This window comes from Falco cherrug, chromosome 1 (assembly GCF_023634085.1).
Source record: "Falco cherrug isolate bFalChe1 chromosome 1, bFalChe1.pri, whole genome shotgun sequence".
Classification (NCBI taxonomy): domain Eukaryota; kingdom Metazoa; phylum Chordata; class Aves; order Falconiformes; family Falconidae; genus Falco; species Falco cherrug.
Genome location: NC_073697.1, coordinates 38,104,150 through 38,125,038, shown reverse-complemented (window position 1 = coordinate 38,125,038; position 20,889 = coordinate 38,104,150). Strand labels below are relative to the sequence as shown.

The window sequence follows — 20,889 nt, the reverse complement described above, 5'->3', positions numbered from 1 at the left end:
GCTGTGGTGAAAGGGGTGTCAATGCTGGACTCTTGAGGTGGCCAGGGCAGCGTCTCGATGGTCCTGATGTTCAGGAGGGCCAAAGGTGGGAGCCTGTGCTGGGGCCGGGGCTATGCGTGCCTTGCATCCCTCCCCCAGCCCAGTGTCTGCCCATGCTGGAGCACTGCTCTCCCACACAAGCAGCCTGGCCCCTGGGGACAGCTGGGGCCCTCCCTGTGCTCTGCAGCTGGTGGGCTCGAGCCTGGCGGCCCTTCTGGGAAGGAGCAGCTCTGGCTGTTCCTTGCCTTCCTGGAAGAGCCCCTGCTCTGCTCGGGCTCCTGCCAGAGGCTGCAGCAGTCAGGCAGCTCTGTGGTGAAGGCTGCCTTGAGGCGCTGTGTCCAGCCCAGCTCCAGCAAGAGGAATGTGCATGTTGAGCCAGGCCCTGCCTGTGACGGGGCTCCCGAGCCCTCACCCCTGCCTGCTATTTTTAGGAGCTGAAAGAAGCACAGTTCCTTGGGGGTGCTGTGGCGAAGGGCGGCTCTGAGCTGCTGCTCCCTGCTGTGCTCCTCCCGCCCTGGAGAACAGGCCTCTTTTCAGGCAGCCCTGGCCTCGCCAGAGGAATTTGCTCCCCCGGCAAGCCCCAGCCGGCTGCTCGCAGGGGAAATAGCTGAGACGCCAGGCAGCGTTTCTGACATAGCTGCTCTGGCAGCGCTGACCGCAGTGCTTTCCACTGCATGGAGCCAGGGCCTGCCCCACCACAGCCACCGGCTGCCCCTCTCCTCCCCGGGCGCAGTCTGTCCCTCAGCAACGCGGAGGTGGCTGAAGCTGTGCTGCCAATGGCTGAGGTGTGAGAGCTGCAGGAGCTGAGGTGTCCCTCCCTTTGCACTTTTGTCATGTCCTTGGTCTCTGCCCCAAGCACCTCTGCTCCCTCCATGCCAGTCAAGGCAGCACATCTCTGCAGTGAGTCTACAGTCCTTGTGGGTCACAGCCCTGTGGTGGGATTTCTGCTCGGTAACATTGTGTTGCATCTGGTGTGGGAGAACCAGCACTTCACCACGTCCCTGCTGTGCCAGGGTGGCCCTGTCTGTTCCCTCTGGTGTGGTGCTGTGAGGCTGCTTCAGGCCAGAGCAGCTACGCTTGGGCTCCTGCTGGCCCCTTCCTCTTGCCCACACAGGCTTCTCCTAGAAGGACCAGTACCATCTTTCTCCAGCCCAGCACTGGGTCAGGGTGGTGCAGGCAGCTGCTGGGCTACTGGTGTGGGGTGGTCCTTGCCCAGCCAGGGCTGCGTGGGCAGGAGGGAGCTTCCTTGCTCCATGTGGGTATTGGAGGTGGGTGCAGGGAATGTCGGGGAGTAGCTCCCAGACTTTCAGCTGGAGCATGCTGGCCAGCCCTGCAGAATGAGCTGCATTGTGCCTCCTGGTCCTGCCAAACTCCTCGTCCCACCCCAGAGAAGAGCCAGCAGCCACTGGGGAAATAGAACTGACAACTTTATAGAGAAAATAAAATTACAACTAAGAGATGGGTGTGGGAGCCACTGCCGGGCAGCTGGAGGCAGTGCTGGCAGGGCAGTGGCAGCCACACCATCCCCAGGGGACCAGGAGCTCCCAGGGGACCAGGGGCTCGCTGGGCCTCGGCTGGGGCCGTGTGGGGGTGCAGGTCCCTGTGTGGGGGCAGTAAGTCCTGGGGCTGGCTGAGAGCAGAGCCCTAGGGAGGGCTGTAGGGTGAGAGGAACCAGGGCTGAATGGGGGAGCAGGAGGTGGGGTGCAGCTGGGATGGCAGAGGCTGGGTGCAGAGCAGGGCATGGTGGAGGGTACAGGACCTCTGGGACCATAATCCATGTGCCACAGCCCAGGGGACATGGGCACGGAGTCTTCTGGCCAGTGGTCGGGGCGGTGGCCCCAGGCTGGGAGGTGCCGGTGCGCGGTGCTCCAGCACCAGCTCCCCGAGGTGGGGAAGGGCAGCTGGTGACAGTGAGTCCTAAGCAGTCCCCGGCAGGACTCGGTGGCAGTGGTACCGGGCATGAGGCCTCCCCGCCGGCCCCCCAGCAGCTTCCTCCCACCCGTGCAGGGTGAGGGAGGGAGATGCCCATCTCCCGGGGGCCAGGGCCCTATGAAATCTGGTTGTTGAGCTGACCCGGGTACTGCTCAAACCGCTTGTTGGCCTCCTCGCTGAGCGCATCGCCTGGGTGGGCAGAGGGCAAGAGCTGTCAGCTCTGGTGCTGCAGGTCACCTGCCCTGCTGCCACCCTGGCTCCCACCACAGCTGCCGCCAGGGCCCAAAGCCCTGTCAGCCTGCGCCAGCCCAGACACCCTGTCCCCAGCCCCACTGCTTCCTGCAGCCCCCTTGCCCTACTCCTGCGCCACCCCTGCCTGGCCACCCACTGCCCCAGCATGCCCTTGCCCGCAGTGCCATGTCCCGGGGCTGTTACCGATGTGGCAGCTGTGCACCCAGATGCGGTGCCCGTCGTACTTGCAGTTGCATTTCATGGCATTGTTGGTGAAGTCACTCTCTGCCACCTCGAAGTTGGGGTTGATCACGACCTGTGGGGCACCGATAGTGAGGGTCACAGCCCCCTGCCCCACACCTGGTCACTGAGGAGCTGCTGCCTGTGACAAGGCCCCCCCAGCCCCAGCAGGACACATCTACCCAGCTGCAGTGGGATGTGCTGGAGGGCTCCGAGGAGCTGGCAGCTGCCGCTGTGGGGGGCTGGCCCGGTCACTGTGCACCACGTGCCCATGACCACTGTTGCTCAGCGCAGGAAAACTGGGGCCAAGGCATGCCTGAGCAGCTCCCGCGTGTCTCTGGGCAGGAGGACAGATGCTGTCCCACACCAGCACACACCCCGCCAGCTCTGGCGTGCTCCAGCCTGCTCAGAGGGCAGGGGGGAGAGGGCCGGGTGGCTGCTCTCCCAGTACAGAGAGTCGGAGGTGCAGGGGCAGAGGGTTGCAAGAGGGGCCAGGGGCAGCTGGGCTGCAGCACCTGCAGGATGTAGTTGCCTGGCTTGACATCAGTGATGTCGATCCACTGGCAGTCGATGTCATGCCTGTACAGGTCCCAGCAGCCCACGGTGATGCCCTGCTCCCCGAAGTTGGCACACTCGTACCGCTTGGCCACGTCTGTGGGCAGGATGAGAGCGTGGCTTGTCCCCGCTGCAGCCCCCATGCTCACAGCAGCTGGGGCTGGGTGGCCCCGCAGCAGGGACACGGTCAGGGACAGTGCCGCAGGGCCTCAGGGCACCCACCTTCCTCGCACTCCGTGTCCTCAAGGCAGAAGCTGGCCTTGTGTCCCTCCGCCACCTTGGTGCCGTTGGGGGTCAGGATGTCGTAGTGGGTGAAGATGTCCATGCTGTGGTAGTGCCTGCAGGAGGGAGCCCACACCACCCGGCTGCGCCAGTGCCCCCACGCTGGGGAGCTGGGGGGACACTGTGTGCAGGGGAGGAGACCCGCGGAGCAGTCTCACCTGCCCTGCAGCGTGTCCACCCCCCTCCGCCACCTGCCTGGCCCCTTGCTGTCAGGGAGGGTCCCCTCAGCCCCCACCCCGAGGCTGCAGTGCTTCGAGGTCCTGCCCCAGCAGGGGATGTGGCTGGCCCAGGCGAGCTGGGGGGACACTCAGCTGTAGGGCACAGCCTACAGCCCCGTCCCTGCCCCCCCGCCCCCCAGGCCCCCAGCCCCAACACTGCTCATTCAGGGACAGCCCTGAGCCCAACTAGGCAAAACTGGATGCTGGGCAGCAGAAGGTGCCTGACCCAGCCTGTGCCTCACCTGGCATCACCCTCGCCTGGCCCACCACAGCAGCACCATCGCCCTCTCCTCCCCCAACCCCTGGCCCGGGCTGATCCCCTGCTGCATGCCCCCCGTCCCTGCCTGTGCTGCACACCCACCGGTGGCACTCGTGCCAGACCCAGGAGTGCCGGCCAGCCTTGGGGCGGAAGTCTGCGCGGCCATTGTTGTGGATCTGGGAGGAGAAGCGGAGCAGGCGACGGTGCCCATAGGGCCAGTTGGCCAGGCGGGCCGAGCTGGAGAGGCAGTTCTCCTCAGCGGCGCAGTACAGCATGTGCAGCGGCCGGTCCTCGATGTACGCTGTCTCCTGCACCAGCGGGGCATGCAGCAGCAGGTCGGAGGCAGCTGGGGAGCATATGGCTGCTCAGGGACAGGCGGCCATCCTGCTGCTCAGCAGGGACAGGGTGAGCAGCCAGCGCAGGCAGGGCTGAGCCAGCCGTGGGAGTACGTGCCCTCCCCACTGGCTGGGCACAGGCTGACCCTGCAGCCCCGCCATCTGCAAACCCCACTGCCTGCACCCCATTGTTCACAGCCGCTTTATCTGCAACCCCTGGCCCCACAGCACCATTGCCTGCAGACCCCACCACCCGCAGACCCCATCGCCCGCAGACCCCATCACTGCTCACTCTCAGAGCAGATGACACCTGCGGCAAAGCGTGTGCCCGTGTTCCTGCAGTTCAGGCTGGTGCCATGGTGCTGGCAGTGGCTCAGGGACATCTCATGGCCGGCACACTTCACCCCGCTCAGCACCATCTCCGTCACGTTGCTGGCATCCCAGTACCATGTCTCCTGGGGAGGGGGCGAGACAGGCTGGGTGGCAGGGCTGGCGGCCACAGGTGCCCCGGCTCCCATGCACCCAGGCCGCAGCCAGCACCCTGCCCCAGCACAGCCCTGCCCACGTACCCGGGCTGCCCTCAGGGTCCCACCCTGGGGCACACCGTGGCTGCATCCCCTTTCCCCCATACATCCCCATGGCCATCCGGGAAGTGGTGGTACCTGTGCTTGCTGTGGCATCACCAGGGGCTTCCCCACCAGCACCTACCGTCACTGCGTGCAGGGAGTAGCCCAGGCCGAGCTGACGACAGGCCACCATCGCCTCCTTGGTGGTCCAGCCATCGCTGCACACTGTGCCCCACTTACTGCCTCGCTTCACCTCCACGCGGCCCTCAAACGCCGTCCTCCCACCAGCTAGGCGGATCTGCGGGGAAGCCCTGGGGCCATGAGCAGGCACCCCACTCCATGCCACCCCCCACCCCATCCCCGTCCCATCCCTGTCCCCGTCCCCATCCCTGCGGAGCAGTGGTGGTGGCAGCTTGCTGCCCTGGCCAAGCTGGCACTGGCACCTACTTGTAAGCCATGGTTAGCGAATCCCAGACCCAGCTGGCGACAGGCCACCATCGCCTCCAGCGTACCCCAGCCTTCGCCGCAGACCAGACCCCAGCGGGGCTGGTCCCCATCGCCAGCCCTCACCGCCACCTCGACCCGCCCCTCAAAGCGGCTCCGGCCCCCGCTCAGCCGAATCTGCAGAGAAAAGCAGTGGCAGCAGCATCGTCATCACAACCGATGCTCTGGCTGCTGGGGCCACATCCCACAGGACAGTTCTCCTCAGCCCCTTTCCCTGCAGCACCTGCCCCCTCCCTGGTGCAGCCAGGGCTGTGTTGCGGGGCCCTGACCGGCCGGGGGCTGGGGGCTTTGGGGCGGCAGCCAGCAGCTGAGCAGAGCCAGGCACAGCTTCAGTCAGCAGGGAACTCCCCAAAAATGGCATGTTTGGGGCCAAGAAAATGCTTGTGAGTTTGGGAATTCTCTCACCAAAGCAGGGAAAATGGTTCATTTTGAAATGGCATTCTCATTTCAGAAATGAACAAGTATAAGAGTTAAAAATTATTAAAAAGCCAAAAGTGGATGAAATGACAGGCCAGGGCAATCAGGAACACACGGCTCCATTTGCTCATTTCATCATCAGCAAAAAAAAAAAAAATCTCTCTTGGTTGGTCCACAGCGATTTTTTTTCTGGTGCTCCTGCTGGGGAGCTGGCAGCAGGGAGAACAGCAGGGAGCAGCTGCCCCACCCCACGCAGCAGGGCACCCAGAGCCCCCCGTGGCCTTGCTTCCACCCTCTCCTCACATGGTGAAGCTTGGGACTCCCACTTCCAAAATCCCCAAGCCCCCCAGGGCAGCCCTTGCTTCAGACCAGGGCAAAATGTGTGTGGAGTGTGGGATGGGGTGCAGAGGAGGAGAGATGATGGGTCATCCTACAGCGGGTCCCCTGGGCCCTTCCCCAGCACCCTGCTCTGGGGACCCCGATGCCGGGAGCTACCAGGCACCGTGGCTCCGCAGATGCTGGCAGCCCCTCACAGTGCACACCAGGTTCTCGTAGCCCATGTAGGGGATGTTGCAGCGGATGGCCGCATCCTCCGTGTGCTTGCAGTCCTCCTGCGTGATGTTCTTGAAGGGGCAGCTCCAGAGGGACTTCTCGGTGCCGAGACACTGCACCTCATTCATGTGGATGGGCCCCATCCCTGCCAGGGGGCCAGCAGGGATCAGGGCCCAGTGGTACAGGGACAGTCATGGCCATCCTGCCCCATGGCTGCCCTTGCCGCTCAGCACGCATCAGGGGAGCCCCACACGCTCCTGGCCCCCGCAGCTACTGCCCAGGGCAGCGCGGAGGCGTAGCCACAGTCCCTGGGGGATGCTCAGGGCAAGCCTTGCACCACACGCCACTGGTAGCCAGGTGCCCATGGGACAAGCCCAGCTGTGGCTCCCCTCAGCCCAGAAGAGCCTTGTGCCTGGACCAGTGCCTTGTCTGCAGACCCAGGAAGGTGACACCTGGCCCCCCAGCGCCAGCGCCCTCACCTTGGCCCATGCGTGCCCCAGTGAGGGCCTCCTTGGCGCTGCCGAAGCCCAGCTCACGGCACACTACGCTGGCTGACAGCAGGTTCCAGCGGTCGTCACAGATCGTGCCCCACTCACTGCTCTTGAGCACCTCGACACGGCCTTCGCCGACCTTGGCGCCGCCCTTCAGCCGGATCCGTGGCTGCAGGGGAGCAGGGTCAGGGCATGGTACAGGACAGCATGGTGTGGCACAGTGCTGAACGGCACAGTGCAGCACAGCATGGCGTGGCACAACACAGTGCAGCACAGAGGTTGCTGGCCATGAGTCCAGGGATGTGCAAGGACAGGGCACTGTCCCTAATCCTGCTCCACAAGTCGGTCACCCAGAGACCCACATGCCCGCCCGCAGGTGCAGCCCAGGGGACAGGGCCCTGCAGCAGGACAGTGGCCAGCTGTGGGCCACTGCAGGACTCGGCCCCCTCCCCATGGGGCTCACCTGGCCCTGCTGCTGTTGGCGCTGCTTCTTCTTGTGGGCATTGCCAGTGGCAAAGAGGGGCCCAGGCACACAGCTGACGACCACGGGCATGCCAGCCCTGCAGGCGGCCGAGGTATTGCCCCTGTAGAACTCGAAGGTGCACATGGAGAGGTGCACCTCCGTCCCCACACAGGACACAGAGTGCAGGCGGTAGTTGAGCTGCTGCCGCTCCGTGAAGAGCCTGCAAGGAGAGAGGAGCCTTGAGACACAACCAGCACGGTCAGCTGGCAGCAGAGGTGTCAACAGCCACCCTGCCTGTGGCGGCACTCACTGTCGGTGCCCCTTGCACAGTCCCCAGAGAGAGGCGCACCATGCCTGCAGGGCACCCTCCCCTTGCCAGTTGCCAGCCCCTTGTCCCCAGCAGCACGGGGACACGCACGGCTCCGGCAGGACTGAGCAGGGCTCTTGGCACTCAGGCTCCCCACTGGAGCCATTTACCTCTTCTTGGACCCTACATCCTCCCTGTGCTTTTGTTTAGGCTGAGATTTGGAGGCCAGCCTGGAAAACAGAAAACAACCATCAAGGAGCCCGGGACTGTCACCTCCACCAGCTGCAGTGACACAGGGAGGACAGCCTGCCCTGGCTTCACTGAAAGCTGAACTGGGCATGTTGGCCCCGCAGGAGACTCATGCACGTCCTCTTCATGGCACGCATGGATGCAACAGCATCATCTGCTGCCAGCAATGTGACACAACTGCCTTCACAGCAATGATGCAGTTTCCTGCCCACATGCCCACATCCACCCCAGGAAACTGTGCCGGATGCAGCAACATCCCGTGCTGCCTTGTCACACAGCAGAAGATCAAACACCAGTGGCAGCTATTTGATCTGTTGGGTACAAGTGAGGTGTGCCCATGTCCTTGCCCAGACACCAGACAACATCACTGTGTGATGCTCCAAGGGGAGCAGGATGCCCAGCAAGGACAGCACCCAGCAAGCGGCGCAGGCAGCAGGGGCTCTCCCCAGTGCCATGGGGCACCGTGAGACTCCCTGCAGGCTTGCAAGGATGCGCTGCCTGCGAGATGCACATTGAGTAGTGTGGAGAAGAGGCAGCTGCCCAGGGCCTGGTGCACACATGACGTAGGTATAGTCCCAACACACTCAAATGCTTTGCTTCACTCAGGCAGGAAGATGCCGGGCAGGGCCAAATCCCCAGGGACCACAAGGAGTGAAGAGCAGAGCACCCCAAAACAGGGCAGGGGACTGACACCCACCAGGGACAATGCAAAACTGAGTCTGGCAACTGACTGACCCTGCTGCCTGGTGGCATGTTTGTGTCAGCCCGCACGGCCCAGTGAGCCCCAGGACACAGCACAGGGCTGCCGGGAACCAGGATTCACACAAGTCAGCCGGAGGCCACCAGCACCCATTCACACTCCTCAAACCACAGCTCGATCCAGCACCTGGCTTTGGGTCCCCAGTACAGTCAGACATCACTTAAGTGCTGCGAGCCCCGGGCAGAGCCACCCAGGTGGTCGGGGCGGGAGGAGAGGGTGCACATCCAGCCTGGGGCTGAGATGGCTTCGGGGGCAGGGGGGCTCTGGCAGCAGCCGACCCGCCCCTGCCAAGGGGCTGTCAGGGAGCCAGGGCCCGGCTCTTTCAGCCACGGGAAGGAAGAGCACGAGAGAAAACAGGCGTGATTGGCAATGTGGGGTTTAAACTCGGTGCCAGGAAAACTTTTTCCCCATGAAGGCTGTTCAGCATTGGAGCAGAGGCCATGAGGCTGTGGGGTCTCCATCCCTGAAGGTTTTCAAAAGCCAACTGGATGAAGTCCTGGGCTGACCCACAGCTGGCCCTGCTGCACACGGGGGTTGGACCAGGATTCCCCTTCCAGCCTGGATCAGCCTGTGACTCCACATGCGACTGCAGTCACGCAGCCACAAATTGATAAGTCCTGGCAAACGAACGTGTGGCTTTCAGGAGACAGCTCCTGCTCCAAGCCGAGGGAAGGGAGCAGACTGCAGTTCATGGACTTCACAAAGCATTTCACCCAGTGCTGCCCGGGAAATACCCGCTCATTGGAAAAGGGGCAGTTAGCACCAAACCAGACAAATAACAGCACATTGTGGTGAGTGGGACCTGTGGGTGGGGGTCTGAGGAGACCCCAGGGGCTGGCCCTGTCTGCCTTTCCACCACCAGGGCAGGCACAGCTGCAGGAGCTGGTGAGGACATCGTTGGTGACACAAAGCTGGTAAGTGTCACACTGAAGAGCTCGCAACTGGTCCAAAGTGTAGGGCACCTTCGGCACCAGGGAAGGTGGTGGGACCAGGGTAAGGTTGTATGCTGGGGACAGAGAAATGTCTCCGTGTGGCAGTGGGCTCAGGCGAGAGGTGCTATGCCCTAGCCCAGAGAAGATGGGCTCTGGCTCACTGCACCTACAGCCAAACTGGGCAGCAAGGTTCAGGGACAGAGGGAAAGGGCAGCCAGGCTATCCCTTGGGACTGGCAGAAAGGCAGAAAAAGCAGGGTGGGAGAAGGTGCAAGAGATCCCAAGCAGATGCAGCACTCAGGGAAAGACCTGCCACACCATGCCCGTCACCCTGGTGACCAGCACTGCTGCTCGCACTGCTGTGCCCATCACCCTGGTGACCAGCCTTGCTAGGACCGCTGAGCAAGTGCTCTCATGCCCACACCAGCCCACCCTGCCAGCCTGCCCCGTGGGGAATGGAGGGGTGAGCAGCCTTTCCAGCTTCCCCATTGCTGCTTTCTGCAGAAAGCAGCCCATTTCCACAGCCCTCCCTCCCCATCTGCCAGGAGAGATGGCTCTTCTCCAAGGCCTCCTGGTCCCCATGGGGCTGCAGCACAGGATGCCGCAGCCCCCTCCACCGCTCCCAGGGTATCCTGCCCACAGTGGGTCTGCGCTGCAGACCATGGCCCCCATGCCAGGATTCCTGCCTGGTGTGTGGGATGGGGGCTGCTCTGCCTGGGGCACAGCCAGCCTGGGAGAAAAACTGTCTCTTGCCGGGGATGGGGGACCCCGGTGCACACAGGCAGGTCCCACCAGGGTGGTTTGTCCTGCCTGCCCAGCACAGCCCAGGCCATCAGTCTGCTCCGTCCAGATCCATTTGTGCCAGGATCTATTCTAACGGCAGAGACTGGCAGGGCCAGACAGCCCATCTCTGCCAAGGGCTCAGCAGATGGGGCGCCCCAGCCCCTTACCTGCTGCCTGGCCTCAGGCTCCAGCCCTTCATCCTGGCTGCATGCTTCAACCGCCTGTGGGAGCAACACCGCCAGCTGCCCGGTCAGGGGTGCATGCAGTGCTGGGCACCACGCTGGGCACCACGCTGCAGGCAGTGTGTCTGTGCCCACAGCCCTGTGCCGCTCACTCAGGCCGTGGTGCTGCTGGAGCATCCCTGCCTGGCTGGGCTGCAAACCTCCCCTCGGACGAGGACCCGTGTGCCCTGCGCCGGGGGAACTGTGGACGTGCACCACTGCCAGGGAGCAAGAGCTGCCCTCTGGGAGCAGCCTCTGCAGCAGTGCATAGGGCAGGTGGGCAGCCGTGGCCCCTCAGCTATGCCACGGCCCCCCGGCTTGGTGAGTGAGCACCCATATAGCCAGCTGGGGCTGGGACTGGTGAGCAGCAGAGATGGGACTTACACTGGGGAACCACAGCACCCAATGGCGTGACCCCTCTCTGCCCTCCAGCACTGCACCATGTCCCTGGCACTGTCCCCAGCCCCGTGCCCCCACCTCTGCTCCAAAACCCCAACTTCCTGCTGGACTCACTCACTTGTAGAAGTTCCTGTTGACCTTCTTCTCAGCAGGGAAGCCCATCATGCCACAGACGACACGGCTGTTCTGGCTGTCCCAGCCCTCATCGCAGATCTGTGCCCAGCCATCCTTGTAGCGCACCTCCACAATGCCCTCCATCACCGGCAGCTGCCTTCGGGCCCCAGACACCACCGGCCGCAGCCGGACCTCCTCCACGTGGCTCTGCTCAGTCTGTAGGGTGCACACAGGTCAACCCTGGCTCGCACTGTACCCCTCTGCTCTGGCTCCCTGCCAGCCCCTTCCTGGGGGTGCCCTGAGGACACAGGCACCTGCAGGAGAGGGGGTCCCCAGTCCCAGGTGAGGAACAGGGATTGCCAGGTCCTACATCCCTGCAGGCCACATCTGACAGCCCTGGGCAGCCAAGAACCTCATCCCATCCTGTGCAGCTAGCGCCCCACATCCCCCTGTCCTCCGGGTGCAGCAGCCAGGAGAGCCAGCACTGCCATCCCATCGCCTTGGGATCCTGCACCTGGAGGGAGGGTGCTCAGACCCCCCCATGCCCAGGCACCCACCCAGAGCAGGATGGCAGCAGGGCCTGCCAAGACACAGGCACAGCTGGCAGGACACTGCCCCAGCCCCCCTCGCCTTGCTGGAGCCCTGTTGTCCCATGCCCAGAGCTGTGCCATGTTCCCACACCCCAGCCACATCCCGAGCAGAGCCTCGTCCTCCACAGGCACTGTGTCTGGGGGTGGGACAGGGGCCCCAGCCCGGAGGACCAAGGGCAGCCACAAGAGATGGTTTGAGAAACAGAGAGCCTGGAAGAGAGAAGGCGAGAGGGAGGAGCCAGGCGTGCTGGAGAGGTGCAGGGTGGAGGGGCAGGTCGGGGCCGAGCATCCCCAGCAGTCACGAGAAAGAAGAAAACAGGCTGCAGAGGTGAGAGACAGACCCCTTGGCTCGGAGGAGCTGCTGGGAGAAGCGGCAGCTTGGGATGCTTGGGGGATGCCAAGGCAGTACCATGCTCCCAGGCATGGCAGGGATGTGCCAGCTGCAGCCCCAGAGCCGGGTTGCGCTGGGGGCACCCCGGGGAAGTAGGTGCCCACCCGACTCAGGGGCACCACGGGTCCCGGGAGCCAGGGCAGCGGGGCAGCACGCCCCTCTCTCTGTGGGGACAGTCCATGTGCTAGGGCTGAGGGAAGGCACTGACAGGCTGCCCTGGTCCTGCACACAGGACCCTGCCCGTGCCCGGTGGGACAGCTGCCTCCCGACTATTCAGGGTGGACTGAGGCCAGGCTGGGCTGCCCCATGGCAGGGCTGCCCCACGGCAGGGCTGCCCCACGGCAGGGTTCCCGGCAGGCAGCTCTGTGTGATTCTGGGCAGCACCAACTGCCCACCCTGGCCAGCAGCTTCCTCACCTCAATGACGTTGGAGTCCTTGAAGCCTGGGATGCGCTCATCCTTGCAGATGACACCTGCATCTTCCTCATGGCTGCAGTCGCTGTTCCCCCAGCCCCGGTGTTTGCAGTCCCCTATGCTCTTCTCACCTCCAGCACAATTCACATTGTCCAGCCAGATCCGCCCTGTCAGACACCAGGGCCGGGGTGAGGGGGGGACCAAGCACATGCAGCACCCCCTGGGAGCAGGGAAGGTGCCCACTGAGCAAGACCAGGAACCACGCAGGTGTGCAGCAGGAGTGTGGATGCTGGGCTGGGGGCTGCCCTCCCTCGGCACAAAACTGAAACCAGCAAAATGCCACTAGTAAAGCCCTGAGTGGGGAATCTGCAGATGGGGGCTTTCCACCTCCCCAAGGGGCTGCCCTGCCAGGTATAAAGCCCCCACGTAACATGAACCCTGGGGTCTGTACAGCATCTCACCTGCAGCACAGCCTGTGACACCTCTGCACTCTACGGCCACGCACACCGCCAGGCACTCAGCAAACTTAAGATCTGCCTGCTCCCACCCTGCCCCCACCCAGCAGTGCATGCAAACCTGCTGCAGCACGCGCCCTGCCCCTGACATGCAGCCACAGCCAGGATGCTCCCAACCCGTGCAGTATGGGGGACTGTGCCCCACCACCCCTGTCTTACCGATGCCTTTGCCATACTTGGCACTGTGGGCCCAGCCGGTGGCAGCCACAAAGCCGAGGTGCCGGCACAGCACATGTGCGTTAGCCAGCGTGAAGTCGTCATCGCAGATGGTGCCCCACTCATCATTGTAGAAGACCTCAACGCGGCCCTCGTTGTGCTTGCGTGGGTAGCCAGCCAGGCGAAACTTCAGCTGGGGTCTGGGGGTGTGCGTGGGGCCTGGCAGGGTGGGCTGGGCGCTGCCCACCCACAGCCACACGCTGCTCAGCAGCACCAGCAGCTCCCGCCATGCCCACGTGCCGCAGCTTCCCATGGCAGCACGGCTCTGCAAGGGCAGAAAGGGTCAGGGGACGCAGGATGCACGAGCCGTGCTGTAGCACCAGCCCCCCCGATCCAGCCACATGCCAGCTGAAACCCCTGCTCACACGCAGCTCCGCTCCGTACCAGCACGCCTGCGCATCTCAGCCCTGGCCGGAGCCAGCCCACTCTCACTGCCCACCCAGGGCCCCGTGCACGCAGCCCCCTGCACCAGCCTGGCACCCCCAGGCTGCCGCAGGCCAGGGCTCTGCCCAGCTCCCCCGGCCTTGCACCCCTCCGCGGGCAGCCACTGCTGAAACCCCATGAAATCCCACCGTGCCACCAGGTCACATCTCCTGCGCCAAAGGGCAGTGGCGTCACCCCCTGGAGGGTCAGCTGGAAAGGAGGGGGATCGGCTGACAGAGCAGAGGTAGCGGGAGCAGGACCAGGGCCCAGGGAAAGCCCGGACGGACCGGCCAGGAGCTTGATCCACCAGGAGCATTGCAACAGCTGCCGGTCACCAGCAGCTGCCAGCCCCCACTCCTGCCCCCTGCCAGGAGCCACGCAGCCCAGCCTTTCGTGTTCCTCTCTGTGCAGCGTTTCTCCAGCCCTCCAATAACATCTGTGGCTCCCTGAATACCTGAGGGACATAAGGTATTCCTGCACCAGTCCCCTCGGCAAACAATAGTGAAAACACTTCTCTGTGAACCGCCTTCCCCTCCCAGTGCAGTATTCCCGTTTATCCTGTCAGGGACCACTTTAACCCTGTGTGTGCCGCGGCAGCCCAGGAACAGCATTTCTGCATGGGCAGCATCAGCCCTGCTCCAGGCTGGGTTCGCCATGCTTTTGATGGCAAAGCTGTGGTGCTTCCCCAGCACCACAGCACAGCAATCTGCCTGCCTCCCGCTGCCGCAGCCTCACACCACCCTTCCAGCCAGGCCCTTCCACAGGTGGGGAAGCATACCCCCAAACCTGGGAACCCCACCCCCAGGACAGGCCCACCAGAAATACATCTCTGCGCCCTGCCTCCCCCACCCCAAGAGCAGATCCTGCACGCCGCACATAACGGTAGAAAGAGTAAGGTCCGGCTTACCCATAAGTAGGAGCCATCTAGGACTCCAACATTTAGCTAAAGGTTTACAGAGGAAGGAAAACAAATGTAAACCCTGCACATGCTCCCAGCCTGGGGCTGTGCCACAGGACCCTTCCCACAGACCCTCCCCACAGTGCCAGCATGCTTCCCTGCAAGCCTTCGCCCCCACTCTCTCGCAGCTTGCTGCTTGCTGCCTACGTGCCAGTTTGGTAGGATTGTGAGGGTGTATTGGGGCACCCTCAGGCACTGTGGCTGCTCTTGAGGTGCTACGTTGTAAGAGTCCCTTTCCCTGGACTAAGGCCTGTCCACATGTTGCCCCTTTGCTCCTGGCCCCTCTGCACCTGCGGGGCGACAGCAACGTCCCTGCAGTGGCTTTGGGAAGGGGTCCTCACAGTGAAGGGGCCAGGGAGTCCCCACTCGGTCAGCACAGCCTCTCCGGAGCCTTGCTGCCAGCCTGGCTGCCAGCACCGGGCTGAGGGCTGGCACGGCTGACCCACCACCCCGCCAGCATCTGGGGCTCAGCTAGCAGGAATCGGCTCCACCCCTGCACTGCTCACTTTTCCTTATGCTGGAGGCCAGGTCCTCCCTTCAGCTTCTGGGAATGCCTCCTGGACCCAAGGCAAGGGCGAACCAGGATGGTGCCCCAAGCCAGCCCCTTTTCCATGCCCATTGGACCAGCAGAGACCTCTGAAGGGGCCAAGCCCTGCTGCGTGCCTGCCGCTTCGGGCATGTGTCACATTGGAGGTGTCACTAAGAGCAGTGAGTCCCTTGGGATGATGACCCGGTGCCTGCAGGGGTGCTCAGGGAGAGAAGGTGAGAGGTGACACGGATCAACAACACCGGTCCAGACGTCACAGTGGGAAGCACACCAACCCACTCAGGGCAATCACACCAGCGCTGGGGCTGGTGCTCCCCTCCACCACAGCTGGGGGCACGGGGGACACCACAGCACTGGTGGAGCCACAGCAGCCGGCAGGAAGATGTCCTGGTTCTCTCTTCCTGGGGTTGGTGGGAGCTGGCTTTGGGCTCCCCGCACCTCAGCTGCCTGCTTTGGCTCTGCGAGAACAAAACAAAGCCCAGCAGGAAGCATATTTGTGGGCAGGCAGCAGGGAAATGCTTTGCTGAACTTTTTAATCAGCCTGGCAGGAGAAAAGAGGAGGGCAGGCGCAAAGAGCCACCCCAGCCCTGCCAGTGGCTCAGGAAAGGGGGTCTCTGGGCTTGCCAGGGGCAGGCAGGGTAGGAACACTCCATCTGCATCTCTGCTCTGTCTGGAAAGCAGCAAAGGATGAGTTTACCATCTCACAGCAGTAATAAATCCCTTATTCCACCATTAGTCACCCCCCTGCCCAAATGCAGCATTATAAATCCTCAGGGCTACACCACTTCGCACATGACACAGAGATTTGAGCCCTCTCAGCGCTAATCGTGACACACCTGGGGAGACTGGGAAAGCTGCAGGCGCATAAGGGCTAAAGCTTCACCAGCACTTGCACTGAATGAGCAAGATAATGTGGACTGCAGGCAGGCTCCAGTCTGTTTTGCAACGGGGTCAATGCCACGTTAAAGGACGGCAGCACAATTAATGCCAATCTCCACGGTTCTGCAGAAATAGCCCATGTCAGAAGGCTGGTATGACCTTTTATGAGATCACAGGTTTGGTTAATTGGAGTAACTGTGTTGATATAACAGGCTGAGACTGGAAGGCATTCAATTCATCTTGCACCACCTTTTAATGAATAATTAGCACTCAACAAAATCAGTGCACCTTCTACTAAGTGGATTAAAACTGGTCACCTGCTGGAACTAAAATGTGGTTACAACTGGGGAAGTCGCTATTCAGTGGGCTTGCTGGTGAGGATCACATGCTTTTCAAAGCAAAACCATGTCTGGAGGAGGAAAAAAGTCCTTTCCTGGTACAGTCTGCAAAGGCAGAATGGGGCAGGAGTGTGCAGGACTGTGATGGGGACAGACCTGGACAGCCTGGTAAAATGGCATCATGTAGCCTGTATCCCTGTGTACAAGGAAAATTTAAACCTGTGCATTCAGGAACAAAGCATGTAGGACCAGACATTCCCACTGCTCCCCCTCTGCCCTTGCAGCTCAGCCTGTCCTCAGCTCCTGCCACTCATCTTGGAAACTCCCAGTAAAATGCCCTGCTGAGGTCTGCACAGGCCCACAGCACTTCCCACAGCCAAGCTGCGACAGCTGTCAGGCTGGCAGTGAGGACGCCCTGTGGCACGGCACAAGCCGTTTCCCTGTTTCTCTGCTATCTCCCTCTCTGAACGTGCTCTGAGCCCGTGTGCCAGGGAGGTCAGGCTAACAGCGCTCTCGTTGTCCAGATCACTTTTTCCATTTTCTGAAAGGTAAGCAGTGCGTTTGCTCTGCCCCAGCCATGTGACGCTGCCCGACTTCCCCACTCTGCTGGCAGGCTTTGCTCCATGTCCTGCCTGCTGCTCCTGGACGGGCATCCCACCCCAGCCCTGGCACGGCCAGTGCAGGGAGCTGTGGCACAGCTTTGCAGGTCAGCAGATGCAGCTCACCCATGCGCAGCATCTCCCGGGTTCAGCCTTATGGGACAGCAGCCCTGCCGGCTGGCACGGCAGTAAGCACAGGATCTGTGCCAGGGCTGGGGCTCTTTGGTTGGGACAGACAAGCCAAGGGGGGCCCTCCACCCCAGAGGGCTGACCACGGAGAACAAGAGACCCAAAGGTGATTTCCCATCTCCTTCCCACCTCTGGCCAGGGGAAGGTGTGCCCCTTTGCCCAGCCTCCGTGGGTTCGTCGTGCTGAGAGTACTGGTACCACAAGGGCAACAGCTCCTGCCCACTGGCACCCAGGGCAGCTGGTGCCACCGGCAGGCAGCACAGCGGGAGGATGTGAGTGCTGGTGCTTTCAGAGGAACAGGAATCTGCAGGAACCACACACATCCCCTGGAAATGTGCAGACAGCCTGGGCATGGCCAGCCAGCATCCCCTGTGGGATGGGCAGGGGCCAGGAATCACCTGGGACAGGGATGGGGTTTCCAGGCATGTCCCCTGGCTGCTGCCGCCGTATGTCTTAGACAGGAGCTGGGCACAGTCCTGCCCCAGCACCTCAGCTATTCTGCTGCCAACTGCCTGCTCAGCGAGGGACAGTCTCCTTTTGGACTGGGGCTCCTGCCAGAGCCGCTGGCCTGTGCCGTGCCGCGCTGTGCTGAACGTGCCTGCCCTGGCATGCAAGTGGGTTCAGACGCACAGCAGCACTTACGCTGCAAATGGAAAGTGCTCAGGAGGACAGGCTGGCCCTGAGCAAATGCTGGGCGTGGGAGCCGGAGAGCAGCGTAGGTCCTTGCTACTGCCCAGGAAACCTCAGGAATGTCCCGGCCAAGAGCACGCAGGGCCCTGAGCCACCTCCCAGCCCATGGCACAGCTCGTGCTGGGGCATCCAAGAGCCCCACAGGGCTGAAACCCCTGGGGCTCCCCGCACCACTCTGACCTCAATCCCATGCTGCTGAGGCTGGCACGGGCACAGGGACCCTTCAGTGCAGAGGAGCCCCTGCAGCTGCAGGAGCCACAGCACTGCTTAGCCTACTCCCACTTCCAGCCCCAGTGGCTCTGCCTGTCCCAGCAGACGACAGGGGCTCCTACGCTCCCCTAGGACACAGCCACCCTGGCAGGGCCTGCAGCCCTCCTGGCCAGGGGCTGCCCCTCACCATTGCTCCACTCCCCTAACAGCACCTTGCACAGAGGCTGGCCCTCCTGGAGGGGCTCGGCTGTGCCAACAGGGCTGAATGGTGCTGACGAGGGGTGCCTGGAGTCCAGGGGGGGCTCCTGGCTCCCAAGGACTGTTCAAAGCTCATGTGCCATTCAGCACCCACCAGGCACCAAGAGGGACATCAGTCTGCCCCAGCGAAACCCTGGTGAATGGCAAACAGACCTCGGGAAGGGGCAGCTCCTGAAGAAGCGGGGCCCCCGCAAGCTGGCATGTTTGATTGGCATATGTGACAGCAGCCAAGCGCCGGTGTCCTTGTGACATGGATCAAGATCCCAGGCTGTAGCAGCAGGGAAGGGCCAGGCCATGGCGGGCCCCCCAGGAACATGCTCTCTCAGCAGCTGCCTCAGACACACACATGGGGACATGGAGTAACCCAGGCACTGACAACTGGAAGGACTCAGATAAGAGCAGCACAAGTGACTGAAGACCTGGGAAACCCGCCAGCACAAGAAGGAAGAAGCTCCCTCTGTTTATCCTTCCTTGGGAAGGTTAAGGGGTGACACGGTCACACTCCGGCGAGGCCCACGCTGGGACATCCCTGAGAGCGTGGGGTCGCATCCCTAGCACTCGGGGCAGGAGAAGGTCTGGTGGGTCCCATGGCTTCAGGCGCTGGGCTCCATCCCTCCCCTTCTCCCCAGGGTCCCAGCACACACAGCCCAGCACTGGTCCTTTCGCAATTCCGGATGCCTGGATGAGCCTGCCTCGCTCTTCCTGCTTCCCAGCAGCCCTGGGGTGCCAGTAGTGTGTGTGCATGAGCTGGGGGAGCCCCAACACCCCCAGCCCACTCATGCCGGGACGAGCCAGCTCCCTGCCTGCAGGGACCCCATGGGATTGGAGCTCGGAGTGAGCACAGCCAAGGTCCAGAAGGCAGCAGGGCTCCACACCTGAACTGCACCAGGGAGCAGCCCGGCGGCCACCACAGGAGCCTGGCCACTCTGGCAGGCTTGGTGACACCTCTCATCGTCACCCACCTCTCGCTGGCTGGGAGCTCACTGCCTCTCACTGCCCAGACAGCAGGGTGCCTATCCACACCATCCCACCACATGCCCCCCTCCTGGACAGTGACAGGGACACTGCTGCAGACAGCACACCCTGGCTCCAAGGGCTCTCCGGGGCATCAGTTGGGGCAGACCACTGAGTGCATGCTGGGCTGCACCACCCTTCCCCTGCCGACCCCACTGGGCTACCTGATGTTCCCCTGCCCTGCTGTCACCCTAAACCAGGGCAGGTCATAGTACAGCTCTTTGCAGTTCCTACCACCAACCCGTCTCCCCAGGACACGGCAGGGCCCTCAGCTCTGCCAGGAGCTTGCCTGCTCCACCCTGGGCTCCCCTGGGCTCCGGAGGGGCAGCCCCGGGAGGAACCAGCTGCGGGCAGAAGGGAACGACCCTGGAGGAATGTGCAGGCGCTGCAGCCATCAGCCACACGGTCTGGACAGCCCAGACAGGCTGAGGGGCAAGCAAAAGGTCTGGGGGACTCAGGCACCCCAGAGCAGCGAGGCAGCTTGCTCGGAGCTACTGAGACGTAGGTGACCTTCTCTGGAGAGCAGCGGGGAAGATGCAGGGCCACCAGCAAAGAGAGAGTGCCCCCCCCAGCCCTCACACCTCACATCTCTTCATCCAACCTCTCTTCCAAGGGCTACCGCAAATTCCATCTTCGTGGAAATGCTGACTCTCCGCCGGCCTTTGTAAACCACAGCTCAGCAAACAAGCCCCCCGCAGCCCGCACGCTGGGGCACACAGCACAGCCCCGCCGCGGCACCCCACGGGCCGGCTGGCTCTGCCACGGGGACCGGCGGCGCGGCTGTCGGCGTCGCACGGCCCCCTCCGCCGTGCCCGTGCCTCCAGCACCCCACGGACACGGCACGGCGATGCTCTGACAGCCGGGGGTCGGGGCGCTGAAACGGGCACCCCCGCAGGCCCAGGCAGCGTTGGCACGGCGCGGCCCCACGCAGCCTCGTCGCTGGGGTCCCCCACAGCCTTCGCGCATCGGGCACCCAGCCCCTCGCACCGGCGCCGCTCCGCGCGGCCCCGCACGGCGCAGCCCTCCCGCCCCACGCGGCCGGGACGGCGGCAGCCCCGCCGCCGCGCCCCCGCCCCCAGCCCCGCCGCCCGCCCGCGGCCGCCCGCGCCCCGACACCGGCGGGCTGGCTCCGCGGGTGCCGGGCACGGCTCGGCGAACCCAGCGCCGCCGGTGCCGCGCCGGTCCGAGCCGCGCTTCCCGCCGGCGCCGGGCCGGTCCCCGCTCGGCTGCCCCGGGCGGTACCTCTGGTCCCTGCGGGCTGCGCAGCTCCAGTAGCACCGAGCGAGAGAGTCCAGCCGAGTGCCGGCGGAGCCCAGCCGAGCCGAGCCGTGCCGTGCCGTGCCGAGCCGTGCCGCCCCTCTCCGTCCCGGCCCGCCCCGCGCCGTGCCCAAGTGTCCGGGGCCGGCCCGTGCCGCCCCGCGCCGAGCGGCCCCGGCTCGCCCCCGCAGCCGGCCCGGCGAGGACGGGCCCACCGCCCGCGGCCCCACCGCCCGCGATGGGGCCGGCCCCACCGGGGCCCCCGCCCCGGCTGGGCTCCGCTCCAGGGCCGGCCCCGGCCCCCCGGGACGGGACCTTGTGGGCTGCCCCGCCGCTGCGGGGCCGCTCCGAGGGCCGCGGGGGGGTCCCGCTGCCGCCCCGCGCCTTTCTCCGGACAGCCCGGCCCTCCCTGCCCACGGCCCCGAGCCCTGCTCCCACCCGCGGGGCCGTGGGGCGACCCGCGGCAGCCGCGGGCACGGGGGAGCGGCTGCTGGCCTGGATAGCCGCGCTCCGCGGGCAGGGGGTGCAAAGGCGCAGGGAACGGCGGGTGCCCC

General features: G+C 63.9%; 1 protein-coding gene across 4 annotated transcripts; it reads right to left on the bottom strand.

Annotated features, from left to right (window-relative positions):
* Positions 1-1,449: 1,449 nt before the first annotated feature.
* On the bottom strand, positions 1,450-20,755 carry LOXL3 (lysyl oxidase like 3). Of its 4 annotated transcripts, XM_055699632.1 has the most exons (15): positions 20,321-20,755; positions 12,917-13,238; positions 12,246-12,409; positions 10,853-11,064; positions 7,085-7,304; positions 6,610-6,790; positions 6,121-6,275; positions 5,105-5,278; positions 4,800-4,955; positions 4,384-4,546; positions 3,859-4,102; positions 3,220-3,335; positions 2,958-3,094; positions 2,407-2,518; positions 1,450-2,160 (listed from the first exon to the last, which is right to left on the bottom strand). In XM_055699632.1, exons 2-15 carry the CDS (start codon positions 13,224-13,226, stop codon positions 2,087-2,089), a joined length of 2,418 nt encoding a protein of 805 aa, XP_055555607.1. In that variant the 5' UTR covers positions 13,227-13,238; positions 20,321-20,755; the 3' UTR covers positions 1,450-2,086. The 4 variants fall into 4 exon arrangements, with proteins under 4 accessions (XP_055555607.1, XP_055555612.1, XP_055555620.1 ...); XM_055699637.1 differs by lacking the exon at positions 4,800-4,955 and having other exon boundaries at positions 20,321-20,471; XM_055699645.1 differs by lacking the exon at positions 5,105-5,278 and having other exon boundaries at positions 20,321-20,471.
* Between the last annotated feature and the right edge of the window lie 134 nt (positions 20,756-20,889).